The sequence below is a fragment of the Colletotrichum destructivum genome, chromosome 4 (genome assembly GCF_034447905.1).
Source record: "Colletotrichum destructivum chromosome 4, complete sequence".
NCBI lineage: Eukaryota > Fungi > Ascomycota > Sordariomycetes > Glomerellales > Glomerellaceae > Colletotrichum > Colletotrichum destructivum.
The window spans coordinates 2,655,299-2,672,391 of NC_085899.1; the positions used below are offsets into that span (position 1 = coordinate 2,655,299).

At 56.9% G+C, this 17,093-nt stretch overlaps 7 protein-coding genes across 7 annotated transcripts; 2 read left to right on the top strand and 5 right to left on the bottom strand.

Annotated features, from left to right (window-relative positions):
* On the bottom strand, positions 1–1,788 carry CDEST_06703 (Putative WD repeat-containing protein WDR46/Utp7). The gene is made up of 2 exons (XM_062922862.1): positions 1,034–1,788; positions 1–980 (listed from the first exon to the last, which is right to left on the bottom strand). The coding sequence occupies exons 1-2, from the start codon at positions 1,724–1,726 to the stop codon at positions 9–11; spliced, it is 1,665 nt and encodes a 554-aa protein (XP_062778913.1). The 5' UTR covers positions 1,727–1,788; the 3' UTR covers positions 1–8.
* A 157-nt stretch (positions 1,789–1,945) lies between these two features.
* Positions 1,946–4,835, top strand: CDEST_06704 (Putative ribosome biogenesis protein Bms1/Tsr1). Its single transcript, XM_062922863.1, has 2 exons — positions 1,946–2,251; positions 2,343–4,835. The coding sequence occupies exons 1-2, from the start codon at positions 2,158–2,160 to the stop codon at positions 4,673–4,675; spliced, it is 2,427 nt and encodes an 808-aa protein (XP_062778914.1). The 5' UTR covers positions 1,946–2,157; the 3' UTR covers positions 4,676–4,835.
* CDEST_06705 (Putative urease accessory protein UreG) lies at positions 4,826–6,166 on the bottom strand. The gene is made up of 2 exons (XM_062922864.1): positions 5,765–6,166; positions 4,826–5,588 (listed from the first exon to the last, which is right to left on the bottom strand). Exons 1-2 carry the CDS (start codon positions 5,950–5,952, stop codon positions 4,949–4,951), a joined length of 828 nt encoding a protein of 275 aa, XP_062778915.1. The 5' UTR covers positions 5,953–6,166; the 3' UTR covers positions 4,826–4,948.
* Positions 6,167–6,169: 3 nt separating this feature from the next.
* Positions 6,170–7,483, bottom strand: CDEST_06706 (Putative Type 1 protein phosphatase inhibitor). The gene is made up of 2 exons (XM_062922865.1): positions 6,965–7,483; positions 6,170–6,884 (listed from the first exon to the last, which is right to left on the bottom strand). Exons 1-2 carry the CDS (start codon positions 7,155–7,157, stop codon positions 6,541–6,543), a joined length of 537 nt encoding a protein of 178 aa, XP_062778916.1. The 5' UTR covers positions 7,158–7,483; the 3' UTR covers positions 6,170–6,540.
* Positions 7,484–7,817: 334 nt separating this feature from the next.
* On the bottom strand, positions 7,818–10,264 carry CDEST_06707 (Putative P-loop containing nucleoside triphosphate hydrolase). Its single transcript, XM_062922866.1, has 2 exons — positions 9,672–10,264; positions 7,818–9,621 (listed from the first exon to the last, which is right to left on the bottom strand). Exons 1-2 carry the CDS (start codon positions 10,192–10,194, stop codon positions 7,991–7,993), a joined length of 2,154 nt encoding a protein of 717 aa, XP_062778917.1. The 5' UTR covers positions 10,195–10,264; the 3' UTR covers positions 7,818–7,990.
* A 148-nt stretch (positions 10,265–10,412) lies between these two features.
* On the top strand, positions 10,413–11,547 carry CDEST_06708 (Putative ribosomal protein/NADH dehydrogenase). The gene is made up of 3 exons (XM_062922867.1): positions 10,413–10,572; positions 10,682–10,830; positions 10,931–11,547. The coding sequence occupies exons 1-3, from the start codon at positions 10,534–10,536 to the stop codon at positions 11,379–11,381; spliced, it is 639 nt and encodes a 212-aa protein (XP_062778918.1). The 5' UTR covers positions 10,413–10,533; the 3' UTR covers positions 11,382–11,547.
* Position 11,548: 1 nt separating this feature from the next.
* CDEST_06709 (Putative ubiquitin-protein ligase E3A/B/C) lies at positions 11,549–16,000 on the bottom strand. The gene is made up of 2 exons (XM_062922868.1): positions 12,788–16,000; positions 11,549–12,739 (listed from the first exon to the last, which is right to left on the bottom strand). The coding sequence occupies exons 1-2, from the start codon at positions 15,417–15,419 to the stop codon at positions 11,817–11,819; spliced, it is 3,555 nt and encodes a 1,184-aa protein (XP_062778919.1). The 5' UTR covers positions 15,420–16,000; the 3' UTR covers positions 11,549–11,816.
* Between the last annotated feature and the right edge of the window lie 1,093 nt (positions 16,001–17,093).

The following is a 17,093-nucleotide window of genomic DNA, read 5'->3' on the forward strand; positions in this document are numbered from 1 at the left end:
GCCACAAATTATTCCTTGCGCGCAAACCTAGACAGCGCCGGGCCGAGGTCGGCCTCGACCTCATTGTTCTTCTTCTCCCTCTCCTTCTGCTGCTTCTCCCAGATCTCGTCGACCTTCATCCGCTTCTCGTCGATGATGTTCTTCTTCCTCTGCTTGCGCAGGTACTTCTTGAGCGCACCGTTCTTGCCTCTCGCGCGCTTCTTGATCTCCTCCTCGATCGACAGCGGTTTCGCGTCAAGGTCCCTGTCGGCCTTGCGCTGCTTGTCCGACCTCAGGTCGATGTTGCCGATGAAGTTGGGGTCCAACGCGATCATCTCCGGCTGCAGCTTGTTCAGCAGGCCCTTGACCTCGGCCTCCTGTCTCTGCTTGGCCGTCTCGAAGGGGTTGACCTCGAGGGCGTCGAAGTTGGCCTCTCCAGCACCGGGGACGATGATGGACGAGAATCCTTCGTCGTGGCCCATGCCCAAAACATCCTCAAAGGGGCACCATCGCACTCGTTCGATGCGCTTGCCCTCGCCGCCCCACGCCATGTACGGGCTCTGCACCTTTTGCTGGACGGGCTCGTTCTTCAGGAAGAGGTCCTTCCAGACGCTCGTCTGCGTGCCCCATCCGACAGCCGTCAGACCAGAGTCGGAAATGGCCACTGAAGACGCGGGTTGTCTTGTGAAGTACTGGTTCACCTCCTTGAACATTCTGATATCCCAGACCGCCATCTTGCAGTCTTGACCGGTCGAGACCATGTACCGGCCCTCCCGGTCAACGGCTAATGACCTCACGGGTCCTCTGTGGGCCAGCAGCTTGACGAGGGGGTCGGTCTGGTTCGGCGACCAGAGAGTTACTGTGCCGTTCTGGTGTCCGACGTGGAAGACGGCGTTCCACGGGTTTTGGGTCATGGCTGTCGGAGGGCCAAGCTTGGTGGGCATCTCGGAGACGATGTCGCCGGTCGAAACGTCCTGGTACTTAAGGAAACCAGTCGATGCCTGCGTCTGTTAGAAGAGCCGATTTTGAGTGCGTGAAATCGGGGGGTACTCACCACCGTGCCCAAGAGGAAGTGGTAGGGGAGGAACTCCATGTGCGTAACCTCCATGTGTTTCCTCAAGCAGTGGATCTCCACACCGTTGTGGTCGTAGATGTAGACATACTTCTTCTGCGCAACGGCGAAGAACTGGTTGTTGTGCAGCCACCTCACGTCCCTGATCGTCTCGCCCACCTGAATCTCGCACCCCAGCCTGCCTTCCCTCCAGTCGAACGTCGCCAGATGACCCTTGCGTCCCGCGAGCAGGAGTTCTCTGCCGTTGCGGGTGTACTCGCCAACGTACGGGCCAAGCTCCTCCAGCTTCAGCTCGAAACGCTTCTGCGCCGTCGTGACGGCGACGCTCTCGGTGATCTCATCTTGGCGGACCTTGTAGGTCCTCTCGAGTTCCGTTTCGGGTTCGAGGAAGCCGCCCGAGTTCTCGAGCAGGATCTCAGCATCCTTGGCCTTGATCGTGGCGTCGCGGTACTTGCTCTCGAGCCGCGAGAGGTTGGTGCGCAGCTTCTTGTCCCGGATCGACTTGATGTTGATATTCTTGCCGCGGCCGTACGACTTGTTCGCCTCTTTCAGCTTCCGGGTCTTCTCCCGCTCCTCACGCGGGAGGAGGTCGGTGCGTCTCTTCACCTGGACGGCGCCATTGGAGTGTGTGTTGTTTCGGGATATCGTTTGCGTTTGGGGGGTGTCGACTTCCATGGTGGGCGGCGCTGTCAGGTTGTGGCAACCTCTTTTCTCGTGGAATGCCGTCGTCGCAAGGTCCCAGCGGAGCAAAAAAAAAGTTGACCGACCTACGAAATTTCACCCAGTCGTTATCGGGTATGTAAAGGGTGCTATCGATAACGACCACTCAATTGGCTACAATACATTTCTAGTGGACCTTGCGGGGGTGCTTCTGTCTTAGCGATAAGAGATACGCCGTCGCCCACGCACGAAAAAAGATTTTGATAGGCAGGACCCCGCGATCGCAAAACCGACGAGAAGGCAAAATACAGGGCCAACTTGCGCCGAACTCAAGTAACCTCACCACCCTATTCTCGAATTTGACCGACAAGTAGCCTTCGCTCAACGTGGCTTCGCTACCATTTCGATTTAAGGCTGGGGGAGACGGCAAATCGCCCGCCGCGACCATGAGTCACTCTCACAGACCGACCACCAAGGTCACCCACAAGCCGTTCAAGTCCAAGCATGCGACCAAGGGGGCGCTGAGAGATGCTGCGAAAGGTTCGCCACCAAAATTCTCACCACTCACCACCCAGACAGCTTGATCGTATTTGGAAATACCATACTAACTGAATCTTGTTGAATTGAGCAGGCAGACTTCCCGGCGAAGAACGCGGTCAGCGCAAGACGCCCCATCAGCAAGTCATGTCTAAGTTCGACCGACGAAACCAGGCCAAGCAGCGCCAGATTACCAAGCGCAAAGAGAGACTGGAGGAAGCATCGATATTCGTTGGGAGAGACGGCGCCCCGAGAATTGTTGCCGTCGTGCCTCTGTGCCAGGATGGCGACGCCGCGGCCGCCATTAAGCAGCTGAACGACAGCGTGGACATCGAAGCCGAAGTTGAGGAGACCCCCTTCCAAGTCTCGGTGGATCGTTTCAAGCAGAAGGTCCAGTACATCCCCCTCAAGCGAGACCTGAACGCCGTTCTTGACGCCACCCGGGTTGCGGACTTTGTGCTGGTTATGCTCTCGGCCGACGTCGAGGTTGATGAGTTGGGCGAGTTGATGCTGCGTGGTTTGGAAAGCCAGGGCTTGTCGACTCTGTTCACCGTTGTCTACGGCCTGGACAAGATCGATCAGGCCAAGCACAAGCAGTCCACGCTAGGCTCCCTCAAGTCATACATCACCCACTTCCATCCCGAGCAGGAGAAGCTCTACCAACTGGAGAACAGACAGGAGTGCGCCAACCTGATGCGCTCCCTCTGCAACACGACACCCAAGGGCGTCAGGTGGCGTGAGGATAGGAGTTGGGTCCTGGCCGAAGACGTCAAGTTCTCCAGCTCCGGACTTGGCTCCACAGTCATCACCGGTGTTGTCAGAGGAAGAGGCCTTAAGGCCAACCGTCTGATCCAACTGGGCGACTACGGAACATTCCAGGTCGAGAAGATCACAGCCGCACCACTGCCCAAGAAGTTGAAGAGGGGGGAGATGGCCGTGGAGGAGAGCGAGACCGAGGAGATTCTTGATACCCCTGATGAGGACCAGGATGACCTGGCTGAGCTGGCTCCCGACGCTGCGATGGACGATGACGAGATGGAGGCCGACGGACCGCCTGAGATCAAGAAAGGTGTGCTTCTTGACGACCACCACTACTTCGACGACGATTACTACGAGGCCGCGGAGGCCAAGACCAGAGTTCCCAAGGGTACCTCCAACTACCAGGCAGCATGGTACCTCGGTGATGACGTGTCGGACTCTGGCTCTGACATGGAGGACCTTGAGATGCAGGACAACTCTGAAGAGGACGAAGCCCGCCCCGAGGACGGTCTTGAAGGCCAAGCACCGAGGGAGCCCACCGAGGGTGCGCCTTCGGAATACGCCAAGTCCGAGAAGTTTGTCGAACCGGATGAGGAGGAGGATGCTGCCGGCCTGGCCGCCTACCGTGCTAGAAAGTCCGACGAGGTTGAAGACGACAAGGAGTTCCCTGATGAGATCGAGCTGCACCCCGGCGTACTCGCTCGCGAGCGCCTGCAAAGATACAGAGGCCTCAAGAGCTTGAGGACGAGCGAGTGGATCAAGAGCGAAGACCGGGCGTACGAGCCCGAGGAGTGGCGCAAGCTTCTCCAGATCCCAGACTACCAGGCCTCGCGCTCGCGGACCACGCGCGAGGCTCTCGTCGGCGGCGTCCCCGCCGGTACGAGAGTTCACGTCCACCTCAAGGGCGTCCCCGCGTCATTCGAGAAGTCATACCAGCCTAGCCGGCCGGTGACGCTGTTCTCGCTGCTGCGCCACGAGCAGAAGAAGACGGCCGTCAACTACCTCATCAACCTCAGCGCTGACTACCACCGGTCGGTCAAGGCCAAGGAGGAGATCATTGTGCAGTGCGGCCCTCGCCGCTTCGCAATCAACCCCACCTTCTCCCAGCCGGGCAACACGCCCAACAACGTCCACAAGTCCTGCAGATACCTCCACCCGGGCCAGTCCGCCGTAGCCACTTTCATGGGTCCCGTTACCTGGGGCGCCGTGCCGGTGCTCTTCTTCAAGCGCTCCGTGCCCATGCCCGAGGGCTCCGAGGAGGCCGAGAACGAATCAACCATCGGTTTGAAGCTCATCGGTACAGGAACCGCCCTGCCGCCCTCGACGTCCCGCGTCATCGCCAAGCGGGTCATCCTGACGGGACACCCGTACCACATCCACAAGAAGATCGTCACGATCCGCTACATGTTCTTCAACCGCGAGGACGTCGAGTGGTTCAAGGCCCTGCCGCTGTGGACCAAGCGTGGCCGCACCGGCTTCATCAAGGAGCCGCTCGGCACACACGGATACTTCAAGGCCACCTTCGACGCCCGCATCAACCCGCAGGACTCCATCGGCGTCAGTCTGTACAAGCGTGTGTGGCCGCGAAATGCCGTCCCTGTTCAGGGACCCCTTCTCGAGCCTGGTGTCGCCAGCCAGGCCGACGAGGGTGATGTGATGATGGAATAAATAGGATACCAAAAAAGTCAAACTTCGGGGGAAAAAAGTCGGAAATGACGAGACGGGAACCCGGTAAAAAGCGAAAGAAAAAGAAAGCCTAGATTAGCAGTAACGCCGCCTATAGATACAGGTCTGATGCCATCCTCTGGAGTTTTTATGAAGGATAAAATGTCAACTTTTTCTTCACTTGGTTCTGCCATACATTACAATGCCTCCGTCCCATGACAAGTAACAAAACTTTCCAGCCCCTGGTTTTCTTCCCTTCTTTTCTAAAATTTCGTCTCAAGCCTTGAGACTGTCCAGGCCCTCGGTCGGGCGCGGGCCACCCGCCGCGCGGCGGTTCTCCTCGGCGCCGCTCGCCTTCCACGCGCTCAGCATAAGGTTGACGATGTGGTCGACGGCGACGTTCTTCTTGACCTGGGCGAAGACGGTGGGCCCGCCCTCACGCATCTTGCGCGCGTCGCGCTCCATGACGCCAAGGTCGGCGCCGACGATCTCGGCCAGGTCCGTCTTGTTGACCACGAGCAGGTCGCTCTGCGTGATGCCGGGGCCGCCCTTGCGCGGGATCTTGTCGCCGCCCGAGACGTCGATGACGTAGATGATGTAGTCGGCCAACTCGCGCGAGTAGTTGGCGGCGAGGTTGTCGCCGCCGGACTCGATGAGCAGCAGGTCGGCGTCGAACTCGCGGTGCAGGTCCTCGAGGGCGGCGAGGTTGGCCGAGATGTCCTCGCGCACGGCGGCGTGCGGGCACCCGCCCGTCTCGATGGCGCGGATGCGCGGCGCCGGCAGGGCCTTGTGGCGGGTGAGGAACTCGGCGTCCTCGCGGGTGAAGATGTCGTTGGTCACGGCGGCGATGGAGAACTTCTCACGCAGCGCGAGGCACAGCGCGAGCATCAGGGCCGTCTTGCCGGACCCGACGGGGCTGGGAGAAGGTCCATTAGCCTTTTGTGTCATTGCTTGTGGCATGGAAGTCTTCCAATCGAGCTCGAGCAGTTACACCGGAGCCTTCGTTCCAGTTTGCAACCTGCTCGCGCCGAGATGGGAGGATGAGCGGTTTTCAAGCCACCCGAAGCAGCTGATGGTAATGCAATGACATACCCTCCAATTCCAATGGTGAAAGCCCGGTCACTCCAATTCCTTCCCTCGACAATGGGCATCTCGCGGCCGAGGTAGCTGCCCGGACCGTCGAGGATCTCGTGGGAGTGGCCGTGTTCCTGGGCGTTGAAGCCGCCCTCGTGGGAGTGGGCGTGGCCGTGGGGCCCGTCGTGAGAGTGCTCGTGAGACATGGTGTGCGTTTGTAAAGGAGTGTCTGACCGTGCAGAAAACAAATGGATATATGAAGCTGTTGTGGAGTTGGGTTTTAGAGACTGGGAGGTTACAGTTTTGACTTCTAATGCATTGCAGGGAGCTCTTAAAAGACGGAGGGGTTGTGTCTGAGAGCAGTCCAAGGGTTCGCGGGGTTCAGGGCTTATCGAGGCGATAAGAGGTGGGACGCAGGGACCCCCACGGCCGCCGCCGGCGCATTCGGTGCGGGGATAGAGTGCTGCTATCACTCTCCAAGAGAAGAGTATGTTGGCTGAAGTCTCACGATGACGAAGAAGGACCGGGGTTGTGAAACCACATAATTTCACATCCCGAATAACATTCAGTCGATTTCCTGCCAGTGCAGCACCGCAAGAGACAATGCCACCATAGATTCAGAAAAAGGTCATGTTGCCCCGGTAGAGTAAGCCCATCTCTACGTGTATGCCGCTTGGATTTCACTCTTCGCATGCCGTGCCCATTCCGGGGGCTGTAAGTCTGTGCCAGTAATCATAATCAAGCCAAGTCCTCTCCCAACGCCAACCTATGCAAAAATCAACGTTCCGTCGCACTCAAGCTTTGGTATCGGGGCCCTTGCTGCCTTCGCCCGCCTCGCCCTTGGGTTTGAACGGCTTCGGCACTCTCTCGTACGCGTTCGGGCTAGGCCGCCTCGTCTTCTTCTCCTTGCCGCCGCGGCCGTCCTTCCTGCCGTGCCTGTGGCCGTCGTGATCATGGTCGCCGCAATCGTGGTCGTGGCTTCGCTTCCCGCCCTTCCCCTTGCCCTTGTGGTCGCCCGAGGGGATTCTCCGTTTCCCACCGTCGTCTGCTTCCGAATCCGACGAGTCGGAGGATGAGTCAGATGAGGACTCGTCGCTCGATTCGTCGACCCCCTTTGGGCGGTGGTAGATGCAGCAGACTGCGCAGGTACCCAGTCAGTCAAATAAATGGTGAAATGAAGAAAAGAAGACGAGGAAGAGCACTACTGCTATGGCACACCTTTTGAGCTCTTGCGACCAAGACCCTCGTTGTCCACCACGTCCTCGGCCCAGCGTACCGACTGCCGCGATGGCGCATGCGCGCCTCTTAGGCGGAGGACCGCATGCGTGCCCGTCCGGTTCTGTGTCTCCGTCTGGGTCTGGGAGGGGCCAGATGCCGAGCGCTGTTGCGAGCGTTCTTGTACGGCCGCCATCGTGGTGGTTTTTTTTTTTTTTTTGTATGTGTTGCTCAAATTGCGTAGAGAGGGAGCCTGTAGGTGGGTGGTCGTGTGCTAGCAACTCTCCTCTGAGGAAGCCGGGGCGGTTGTCACGCCGACAAGTCACCGTCGTGTATGGAAAATTCTCGAACCGAAGGTTTGGTGCACTTGTCCGATGTGTGGTCACAGTATGTGGTCGGGCGTCTTGAGTCGTGAAGATCTGTCAGACGGCAAGCGGATCGAGGATATTCAGGGGTCGTCGGGGTGTTTGCTGATTTCTAGGATGGGGGCGGGAAGGAAAGGGTGGGATGCTTTTTGTTATTTTTTTGGAGGGGGGGGGGGGGACGGTGTTCCAGACCGATTGTCTTTAGGTATGTACTTACCGACTAAGGTGCATTCCAGGCCACCCCACGTCATTCTGCAGGACCCACAACAGCCCGGTCAGCGGTCGGAGAAGACCCAGCCATCTGAAGGAACGTCGGCGCCGTAAGACGTTCCGGATTCGGCGCATCTTTGTTTACTGACAACGGTCCGGGCCGGTACGTCAACGGCCAAACCCAATTAAAAATCACATTTCATCACTCGGTTTGCATGCAGAAGAGGTAATGAACGCGCTGCGCATGTTGGGCGTAAAAAGTGATGTAGAAGGAAGCTGATGTCATAGCTGTCTTCCGAATGAATGACGCATTTGGGCTGGTGACGTCCCCGGTCCTCGTTCGCTATTCTTGATACATGATAGTTACATTTTTTTTTTACATGGTGATTGTACAAGTGTTTTTGTTACAGATGGTATACAGCAGTCTGTGTATGAAGTCGGTACAGGCACCTACCTACGCAGCAGCCTCGGCGGCTCTCTTGGCGCTTTTGGCGGCCTTCTTCGCACCCTTCATGCTCTTGCGAGGGCGGGTCTTGATACTTTTCTTCGGAGACTTGTTGATCAACCATGCATTCATAGGCATACGAGAGCCGATGAACCTGCCCTCGGGAGACCAGACCTCGATTACGGGCCAGTGCGGCTCGTCGGGTTTTGCGGCTGGCTTTTTCTCCTCAACCTTGGCCAAGCTTTGGCTCTCCGCCGCCTTCTCCAGCTTGGCAAAGGGGTCAACCGGCTCAGGCTCAGGTTCAGGCTCTGGCGCGGTTTCCCGGCCCGTGAATGGCGCACAACCGGCAAAGAGGGTCTTGGTCCGCACCTGCGCGACGATCTCAACCCAGCCGCAGCCTTCGATGAGGAGATCAATGGCCAGAACGCGCCAGGGGAGATTCTCAACCTTCATACCCCCAACATGTTTGCGTGTGAGGGGTCCGGCGCGTTCTTTGGTCACGTCGTACCGGAGCTGGAAGGTCCCAGCGAGCTTGATCTTGTCGGCGATTCCGGGCACGGCCAGGTTCTGCACACGGTGGGACTCTCTCGCCTGCTCCTGGAACTCAATGGCCTTCTCGGTGGCCGTTGCATGTTCGGGGATGGGCGTGAAGTTGTACGCGAGGAAGACGAGGTCCGGCGTGGTCGGGGTGATGCGAATCAGACCACCCAACAAGAGGGACTGTCCGGGCTTGAGGGAGCGCTGCTCGGGCTTGATCCGGTGGTGCATGACAAGGTCCTGTCGGTGCTCCGGCTTGACGTAGTTTTCGAGATCCGATCGAGCGACCCCGGGCAGATCGATCAACTCTCCCTTTCCGTTTCCAAAGGGAATGCGGATAGGGGATGCCGTAGTGCCGGGGAGGGAAGACACGGTCGGCATTTCCGGGAAGTTGGTTTCGTTTCGGGCGGGCGGCAGCAGCGCGTCCAAGTCCAGACGGTCCGCCTCGCTCTCGAACACATCCCCGGCCGAGTACGTAGTGCCATCGGTATCCTCCTCCCTTGCGAACATAGAGACTTCGACATTGTGCTTAGAAGGGAAGTTGGCCGTCGTACCCTTGGGGAACACGGAATCGAACAGCTGGCTCTTGCCAACATTCACTTTGCCAACCATCCATCCGGCGCCTCCACGCTCATAGATCTGCTCCTTGAGGGATCTCGTCCACCAGCCCCTCTGGGCGCTGACGCACTTGACGTTGCCCAGCGTAACGAGCCGACCAAACTTTCCCAGCGACTTACGCAGCACCTCTCTTAAGTACGGCATAAGCGCGTCGACCTGCTCCTTCTTCGGCGCCAGCAGGTCCGAGCGGGTGATGATGAAGCTCAGGTCGAACTTGCGGTCCTTGAAGTATCGCCCGGCCCTGTTCCTGCGATTGCGGTGCTTCAGGTTGGCGTCGAGGATCTGGTGCAACCTCGGCATAAACGACATGGGGAAGTCGGCGGCGTCGATGATGTGGTAAATATGGTTGGTCTTGAATGGCGACTCCTCAATTGTCTCTCGTAGAGAGTCCACGGTGGGATGGTAGATCGGCTTTCCAGAGTGATGATGGACCAGCTTGTGGCATCGGTCGCAGAGCGGCGCTCTCTTGGTCGCAGGGCGTGACACTATAACAAGTCAGTGGTTGTAACAGACAACATTGGGTGCCACCACATACCAGACCGGTCTGTCTCCAGCTCCTCCCCGTAGCGCAAAGTCCTTGGGTCCAAACCCAACTGCGCCAGCTGCTCTTCGCTCAGGTTCTGCAGAGCCTCTTCGACAACCTTATCCTCCTCTTTAAGCTCTTTCTCTGCATCTTTGCCATTTGCGGGCGCAAGAAACTCCTTCACTGCTCTCCTACTTAAGTCGTAGTAACCGGCCTGCCCGGCGTCCGTCGTCTGGGTTAGCGCGCCGCAGCCGCTGCATTGTAGCGGGAGCTTCTTGGTCGAGAGTTGCTGCGTCGGTTCGGTCGCGGGTGGCGGCGATTGTTGTGCTTCACTAGCTGTGTTGGCCTCGACGTGAACGCAGCGTCGCTGTCCGTAAGGAAGACCCCGACGAGCCTCGGCGGCCGGCGCAAACGAGTGTCTCCCGGATGCGGCGCCGAGGGACGGGCAAAGGTAAATTGGCACCTCCGCTAGAGTGGCTCTGTCGCCAATACTCAGGGCGCTCCTGAGCCATCTCGATGATAGCGCGCGATGCATCGTGGCAAAAGAGGAAGAATGGCACAGAAACCTGTGCAAGTCGCAGGAATTAATGGAATCCCCTGCAACTCTTTTTTTTTTTCCTCAAGGGGAGAGCTTTCCAAAATTTTTAGATAGTCGATCGAGCTTCGGAAACAAACCGATAAGATAAGCAAGCTAGCTCATACTACCCCGGCCTATTAGACAACGGACAAACCAACGCCCGACCCCCGAAAAAGCAAGGGTCGCGGGCAATTTTCAGAATCTCGACCACGCGACTGATAGCAATTCGGAGGTATACTTTGAAGGCCTGGCAGTGATACCCTCCGGATTGTGATATTTCTGGAAATATTCATCAAGATGGTTCGCGTAGGACAAAGATGGCATGCTTTAAGAGCTGTAAGTCACCCCGCCCTGGGATCAGTTCAAGTATCTCTTGTGAGGTGCAACAGCTAACACTTACCATTAGAAGGTACACACGATCACTCGAGAACACCCCCAGATGTAGCTCCTGGGAACAGCTTCAATTGACGCGAGAGAAACCTACCAGATCCTTAAAATCCGCTTCGGTCCCGGTGCCGCAACACTGCCTTCCAATGTCACGAGGATACATATGGAATTCGCCAATCGCGCAGAAGCCGGTCATGTTGGCCCCAAGTCCGTCCATACCTCTTCCCCTTAACCCCGGCCTGCCGCCCGCGAGCGCAATGTACAGAAAGACAGAGGCAACTGACAATAGCCACCCCCAAACCTGCAGAAAGTTCTGGCGCGAAATGCTCCCCCGCCTAAAGTACTATAACCCCGCCATCCCGATGGTCGTGAACCGTAAAACCAACGTCGAGGGCACCGCCATCATGTCCGTCTACTTCTCCACTACTGATGCCCCCGTCGACCCGTCGACGCTCCCGCAACCCTCCTCCTCCGCCATCGACAACAGCAAGGCACCGCAACCGCTTGAGGGCGTCGAGCGCGTGGTCAAGATCGACATGAAGAACAAGCACTCGGAGGATATCCTCAACCACTTCTTGGCCGAGACAAAGGCCGAGGCCATCCTGCCCGGGCCCGAGGACGAGAACGAAATGAAGGCCGTCGAGGAACTCAAGGCCAAGGGCGAGGTGGACCGCCAGCGCAACCGCAAGATCCGCGAGGAAGAGAAGAAGGAGAAGGCTATGTTGGCCAGGGCACGTGCCGAGGCAGGTAGCTCGTGATAGCGCCATGCGGATATGTGTACGAGTTGTGGCGTGCGCGGAAATCAAAAAATGTGTATGAATATCCTGTACAAAATGTACCAAAAAGAATCTCTGCATGAACTGGTATACCCATGGAGATTCTTGGCTGATTCTGTCAAAAACATACAAAAGGGGGGTCCAAGTTGTAGAAGCGCAGCTGTGACTCTGTGCCAGCACGGAAGCCGGTTTCTAAAGAAGACTCATAGCGACAAACGAAGTTTTGTTCATTATAAAGTAACCACGGACTCGACACCCATGTACATCCAGAAAATAAACCATTGCTCACCCAAGAAAACCCGACGTTCTGAGGCCACCATATACGCATGTTAATACTCCTAGGTAGGCCGGCGGGGCCATTGTCTCTTTGTAACTCCAATACTGATGCTTCCTGTAATTCATTGGCACATGATACTCTTACTTCAACCCAAAGCCTTCGCTTTCGTATACGGCGGTCCACAACATATGTTCCAGTCTTTCCCTCGACTCGTAACGCCGCAATGCCAGCATATTGAAGCAGGTTCGAGCAATAGGGTATCTGTTCTCATCCTCACCCAAGCATGTGATCTTGATGGAGAGGAGGGCAGCGCCCATAGCCGGCACTCTGTCAGTGCCGGTGATGAAGGAGAGGAGCTTTCGCTGGTCATCTGCCGAGGCCTCCTTGAAGGTATCCCAGAACCATCCAACGACCGGTTCTACGCCATCGGGGTTTCTCGTCCCCCAGTTATCGTATTCGGCCACCCCCCTGAGGGCATCCACGTCAAGTGCCGTATCGGAGCCTCGGACGAGCAACTCGATCTCTTCGGGGCGGAACAACGACAGAGCGTTGCCGCCACACACCGTGTAGAAGCCACGTTTGAAAGGCTCAAATTGCCGCGTGACCGCCGTCTCAAGAAGATATCTGACGTACAGGCTGACGTACTCTCCTCTGTTTGCGTTGGTGACTGGTTTCGCCTCCCCTCCCGGGCAGAGCGGGACTTGCATTACAACCCCGTACTTCTCGACATCAACAACAAAGTCGAGCTGGAAGGTCTCCTCAACGTCGCCGTCGTACTCCAGGAGCTGCCTAAGACCGGCAGCCAGGCGCGGACGGTATTCTGCGAGGTCCTCCAGGGTGTAGTTCATGGTTGGGCGAGGGTGCGCAGACGACCCGGCCGACGCGCTAGGGGCCGATGCAAGAAGCTTCCGGAAAGCAAAGGGCGGCAGCGCCACATCCAAGATGGTAGAATTGTAAATGGCCAAGCCAAGTACAACGCCGACAAGGAAGTACTGGTCGGACGTTTCAAAGGAGTTTGGGTTGAAGTAGCAGAACTGGGAGTCTTCATCGTAGATAAACATACCTGCTGCTTTGTTAGAGGCATCCAGAATTGATCGAGGCTGAAACGTACCATGCTCCGGGTTGAACACCTCACGGACAAGGAGAAGAAACCATTCTTTCTTGAGACCTCCTGCGTCAAGGCCCTCCTCGCCCTTGAAAACGATGCGCAGACCCTTTTTGATGTCCTCGCTCCCGCTCCCAATAACCTCGCTGACGGCCTTCAGGCTGTCATCAACCAGACACTCTCGTCGAACATCGAGCACCAAGAATTGCGTAACATTCCTTCGCGTCATGATGCTATCAAAGAAGGCGTCCCGTGCTTTGGTCATCTGTTGCCTACGAGCGTCATGCTCCAAGATCTGGGACTTGGCCCACATGCTCAGCAGAAACGGATACTGGCAGAATGAAAACTTTCCCCGTTTCGACTCCCAGGCTTCAAATTCGGCCACGAGATCGGTGTAGTCGATCATGGTGTTGTAAAAATCGCTCGTCGGAATGATTTGACCATGCGCCTGGATGCCGCCTCTGTGGGTGCTGCTGCTCATGTTCCTCAACGTATGATCTGGGCGTCGAATGTGAGTCATGTTGTTTGCCGCAAACACTAGAGATAGGACTCGCGCGGCCGCCCGAATCTGCCAGTCCTCATTGTACACCATCTTTTTTGGTTGCTCCCTCTGCTTCCTCGACGAGCTACGCTGCGTCCCTAGCGCAGCATGCAGCGAAGCCGCAGAGTGCCCGGCGCTCATGTTAGGAATCAGCCCAGCTGTGATGTCCACCTTGACCTCGTGTTTCTTCTCGTTTTGACGGATGAGCCTGTAAGTTAAGAACCCTGCGGCCAGATCCTTAATCCTTATGAACCTAGATTCCGAGTATCGAGCGAACCATGTGGTCAAATAGTTCTGGCACGAACTAGATGAGTTGGAGATCAGACCTAGGATTCGCTTGATGATGACAGAGTGCTGTCCAGATACTGGACCAGTTTTCAGAGTCGATCTGTCCTCTCTCAAAGCCTCATCGCGTTTCAGCGACGGGCGTCTTTGGTCACATCGCCTTCCCTGGAAAGCATTGGGCTCGCCGTGGAGCAATGGGTTTTCCAGAATGATGAGAAGGTACCTCAGGTCTTCCGGTTCAGTCATAGGGCGACCAGGCCGCTTGAGCAAGGTCTCGGTAGCCTTAAGCAATGCCCTATGGGTGTGGTCCTGGCCGAACAGCAGCTGGGATTCCAGGGCTCGAAGTTCAGTGGCAGACAGGGGGTCGGCCACTGATTCCTGAGTCATCTCGTCATAGATAGACATCCAGGACTCTGCCGCGTTGATGACGGACCTGTACCATTCCGCAACGTCGTTCCATTCCATTTGCGGCGACCGCGGCGTGATGAACGAAGGCGCCTCCTCGATCCTGTGTGAGGCCGACCGCTTGTGGCGTGATCCGTTCTGCCCCTGACTCCCAGTCCACCACGTGCCGTTCTCAGCGAAATCACCCAGCAACAGAAGCTTTGGGTCAAGATCACAGATGGGGGATTCGGTGTGTTGTCCTGCATACTTTGGTTCCGGTCGAGGAGCGGCGGGTCGCCGGGGAGCGGATTCACTTCCAGAGCGCACAGCCACGGCGGGTCGTCGAGATAGGAAGGACGAGTTTACGCAATGAAATGAGCTGAAGCAGGTCGTGATGTAGTCTTCCAGCGGCCTGAATATCCTCTTGGGGTCGTCGGCATTCCAGCAGCCGGGGTCTGTCTGCCGAGGCCCATTGCCACCTGCCGTGAGCTGGCGCATGGAGGGCCTTTCGGGGTACGAAGATGAGAAGGATCTTGCTGTTGGTGGCGCACGAGGCGGATTAGAACGAAGAATCGGCTGCTCGGGAAAGACGTAAGCCGGTCCACTGCCTTGACTTTTCTCCCGCCTGTGTTGCGAGACTCCGGTAGTCCTTGAGGTGAGCGGTCGGCCACCCTGTTCGCTCAACGGGTTTGAAGACGCACGCGTCTCGATATTCTCGCGCCTCTCGTCCTCGAAGCTTGAAGTCCTCCTAATCGCCCTCGCCAGATGTGCGTGGATGCATTGTCGAATCAGCCTTTTAGTCTGCTCAAGCGAGATGGGTCTGGCTTCGTATCGTTCGGCTGGGCGCGTTGACTGTTTCTGAGGTGACGTCGAATCCTGGGACGGACGTTGAAGCCACTTTGGGCCCGTGTTTGTTCTGGCCGTTTGTTGGTCCGGATGGATATCGTTGATGGTCACACAGACAGTGCATTTGAAGACCTTCAGCTCCCGCGGCCAGCGCACAAGGGACCCGCATGTCATGCAGTTGCCTGTGGCGAAGTCCCTGCTGCCACCACTGGTACCGCCCCTCTTGTGTGTGTTGCTGTCTCCTAGCGGCTTCGACATGACGGGCGCATCGTCGTCGGAGTCGGTGTCATGGGCGGCGTCGGGTCGTTTCTTCTTGCTCGAGAACAGGGAGGGAAACGGGTGGCTCATGGAGCGGGAGTGGGTGGGTCGGCGCGGACGTCTTGGGTGGAAATCGGATTCGGAGGAGCTCGAGTCGTCGTGGAGGTGCGGGCTATCCAAAACTGCATAGTCAGGTAGTCGTCCCAGTTGACCAGGTGGCGCAGTGAGCGAGGGGTTGTGTACTCGGGAAACCAAGTCGGCGGAAGTTTGACGGAGAGTGAGAGGGCGAAGAGGTGGAGCTTGACGCTGCGACCAAGGAGCCATGGTTGCGAGCGACGACGCCGTCTAATGTCTGCGACGAGGACAACGACAGGGGCATGGAGGCAGTTTCCTCTGCAAACAGCAAATCGGCATGAAGAATATGAAAAGGATATGCGGGAAGGCAAGATTAAGCTTTCTTGAGAAAAGCGTACGGAAGACAGCCGTGCCCAAGGCAGGGAGGGAGGGGGTTTGAAGTAAAAGAGATGGATACGAGGGAAGGAGGAGCTGCTTCTGCTGTTACTGGCTCCAAGAAGGAGGAAAAGCCTGCACTTTGTGCGCGTGTATGCGTCTGTGTCTGTCTTCCAACGAGTGTATATAAATGTAGGATGTATGTATCCAAGTCAAGGGCCGAGACAAACAACAAGACACCACTGCTGCAGGGAGAACAAGCTCACGATGCACGACGATGCAGGTGTCGATGCACAAGGAGGAAGAAACTTCGCGTGCGCCAGTGGTGCGGGATCAAGCTGCAGTGGTCGGGTCTAGCTGAGAGGCCATAGAACCAACCAAGTCCGACACCGACTGCCAAGCGGCTGAGGGTGTTGTGTTGCCTGAGCTGCGAACAAGGACCTTGTGCCTTGTACGTCGTCGTGGTTGTTTTTGTTATGGGATGGGCATGGCACCGGTGGTTGGGCCGGGTCGACGTAGGGGAATTGACCGCCTCTAGCGCCCAAGCCAACAATTTGCGCCGTGCACGCGATGAGCGACATGACATTAAGCGACGGGGGGGGCGGACATCCCAAAGGCGACGATTTGGATATCACGTTTTGCAAAGTTGCAACTGAGCGCCGCGTGCCGGGTCACCAGGCCCGTCGTTTGGCAAGGCACGGAGATTGAGAGCAATCGAGATTGTGACGGAATTGGTTGACTAGGGACCCGAGTTGGGCTTGGGCGACGAGATGACAATCGCCCGAAGCAAGACAAGGCAAAATTCCGGCGGCCCATGTTCTTTCTATCAGCAGACTTCGTCTCGAGTATCGTATTTGATGAGCTGGGCAGGCGGTTCCCAGGGGCCAGGAATAGCAGGACGGGGCCCAATATATTAGCACATTAAACAGCCGATCTTCGCGACGCACCGTGGCTGGCTGGCTGGCCGGCCGGCCGGACGCCCTTCCCCATTTAATTCAATGTCTTCCCCATTTAATCCAATGAATTTTTGTCTCCCTGGCGCAATGTGCGTGGTCTCCTTACCCCTAGTTGACTCGCTGACTATCCGATTAGGTACTTACCGAGCTAGATTAGTACGTGTAGAGACTGTGCGTCCAGTTTATTCCCCAGCGCAGATAGAGATGGTTACCTTTGTTTTTCAAGCATAAACTGATAGACGAGCTTGCTAGTGTAATTAAAATTCCAGAAACGTCCAACGTCCCAAGCAGTGCTGCTAGTCTGGGGGCAGAGAGTCGAGACGTCTGTACCCAATGGAGTGACATAATGTTGCAATTTCGATGATATTATAACGGACCCCCTGTCAACTCGGCCCAAACAATTCTCTCTGGCGAGGGTGATCAGGGTCCTGAGCTGACCATCCAAAGCAGGTGGGTTCCTCTTAGGTAGCCTCTAGCTCAGGGCCCTCTGCCAGTCAGTCATCTGCAGACTGCGGCTGCTGTAAGAGAAACCTGCAGGGGCAACACCCTCCTCCTGCTATTGCCTTGCCGTGGCACACCTTCACAGACTCAC

Excerpts from the sequence above, each read along its gene's own strand:
- CDEST_06703 (XM_062922862.1), bottom strand. The coding sequence starts at position 1,726 with ATGGAAGTCGACACCCCCCAAACGCAAACGATATCCCGAAACAACACA. Across the intron at positions 981-1,033 it reads ACTTCCTCTTGGGCACGGTG|GCATCGACTGGTTTCCTTAA; the intron begins GTGAGTACCCCC and ends TAACAGACGCAG.
- CDEST_06704 (XM_062922863.1), top strand. The coding sequence starts at position 2,158 with ATGAGTCACTCTCACAGACCGACCACCAAGGTCACCCACAAGCCGTTC. Across the intron at positions 2,252-2,342 it reads GCTGAGAGATGCTGCGAAAG|GCAGACTTCCCGGCGAAGAA; the intron begins GTTCGCCACCAA and ends TGAATTGAGCAG.
- CDEST_06705 (XM_062922864.1), bottom strand. The coding sequence starts at position 5,952 with ATGTCTCACGAGCACTCTCACGACGGGCCCCACGGCCACGCCCACTCC. Across the intron at positions 5,589-5,764 it reads TTCACCATTGGAATTGGAGG|CCCCGTCGGGTCCGGCAAGA; the intron begins GTATGTCATTGC and ends ACCTTCTCCCAG.
- CDEST_06706 (XM_062922865.1), bottom strand. The coding sequence starts at position 7,157 with ATGGCGGCCGTACAAGAACGCTCGCAACAGCGCTCGGCATCTGGCCCC. Across the intron at positions 6,885-6,964 it reads TGGTCGCAAGAGCTCAAAAG|TCTGCTGCATCTACCACCGC; the intron begins GTGTGCCATAGC and ends GTACCTGCGCAG.
- CDEST_06707 (XM_062922866.1), bottom strand. The coding sequence starts at position 10,194 with ATGCATCGCGCGCTATCATCGAGATGGCTCAGGAGCGCCCTGAGTATT. Across the intron at positions 9,622-9,671 it reads GCTGGAGACAGACCGGTCTG|TGTCACGCCCTGCGACCAAG; the intron begins GTATGTGGTGGC and ends GACTTGTTATAG.
- CDEST_06708 (XM_062922867.1), top strand. The coding sequence starts at position 10,534 with ATGGTTCGCGTAGGACAAAGATGGCATGCTTTAAGAGCT. Across the intron at positions 10,573-10,681 it reads GATGGCATGCTTTAAGAGCT|CTCCTGGGAACAGCTTCAAT; the intron begins GTAAGTCACCCC and ends CCCCAGATGTAG. Across the intron at positions 10,831-10,930 it reads GCCGGTCATGTTGGCCCCAA|AAAGTTCTGGCGCGAAATGC; the intron begins GTCCGTCCATAC and ends CCAAACCTGCAG.
- CDEST_06709 (XM_062922868.1), bottom strand. The coding sequence starts at position 15,419 with ATGGCTCCTTGGTCGCAGCGTCAAGCTCCACCTCTTCGCCCTCTCACT. Across the intron at positions 12,740-12,787 it reads GGTGTTCAACCCGGAGCATG|GTATGTTTATCTACGATGAA; the intron begins GTACGTTTCAGC and ends ACAAAGCAGCAG.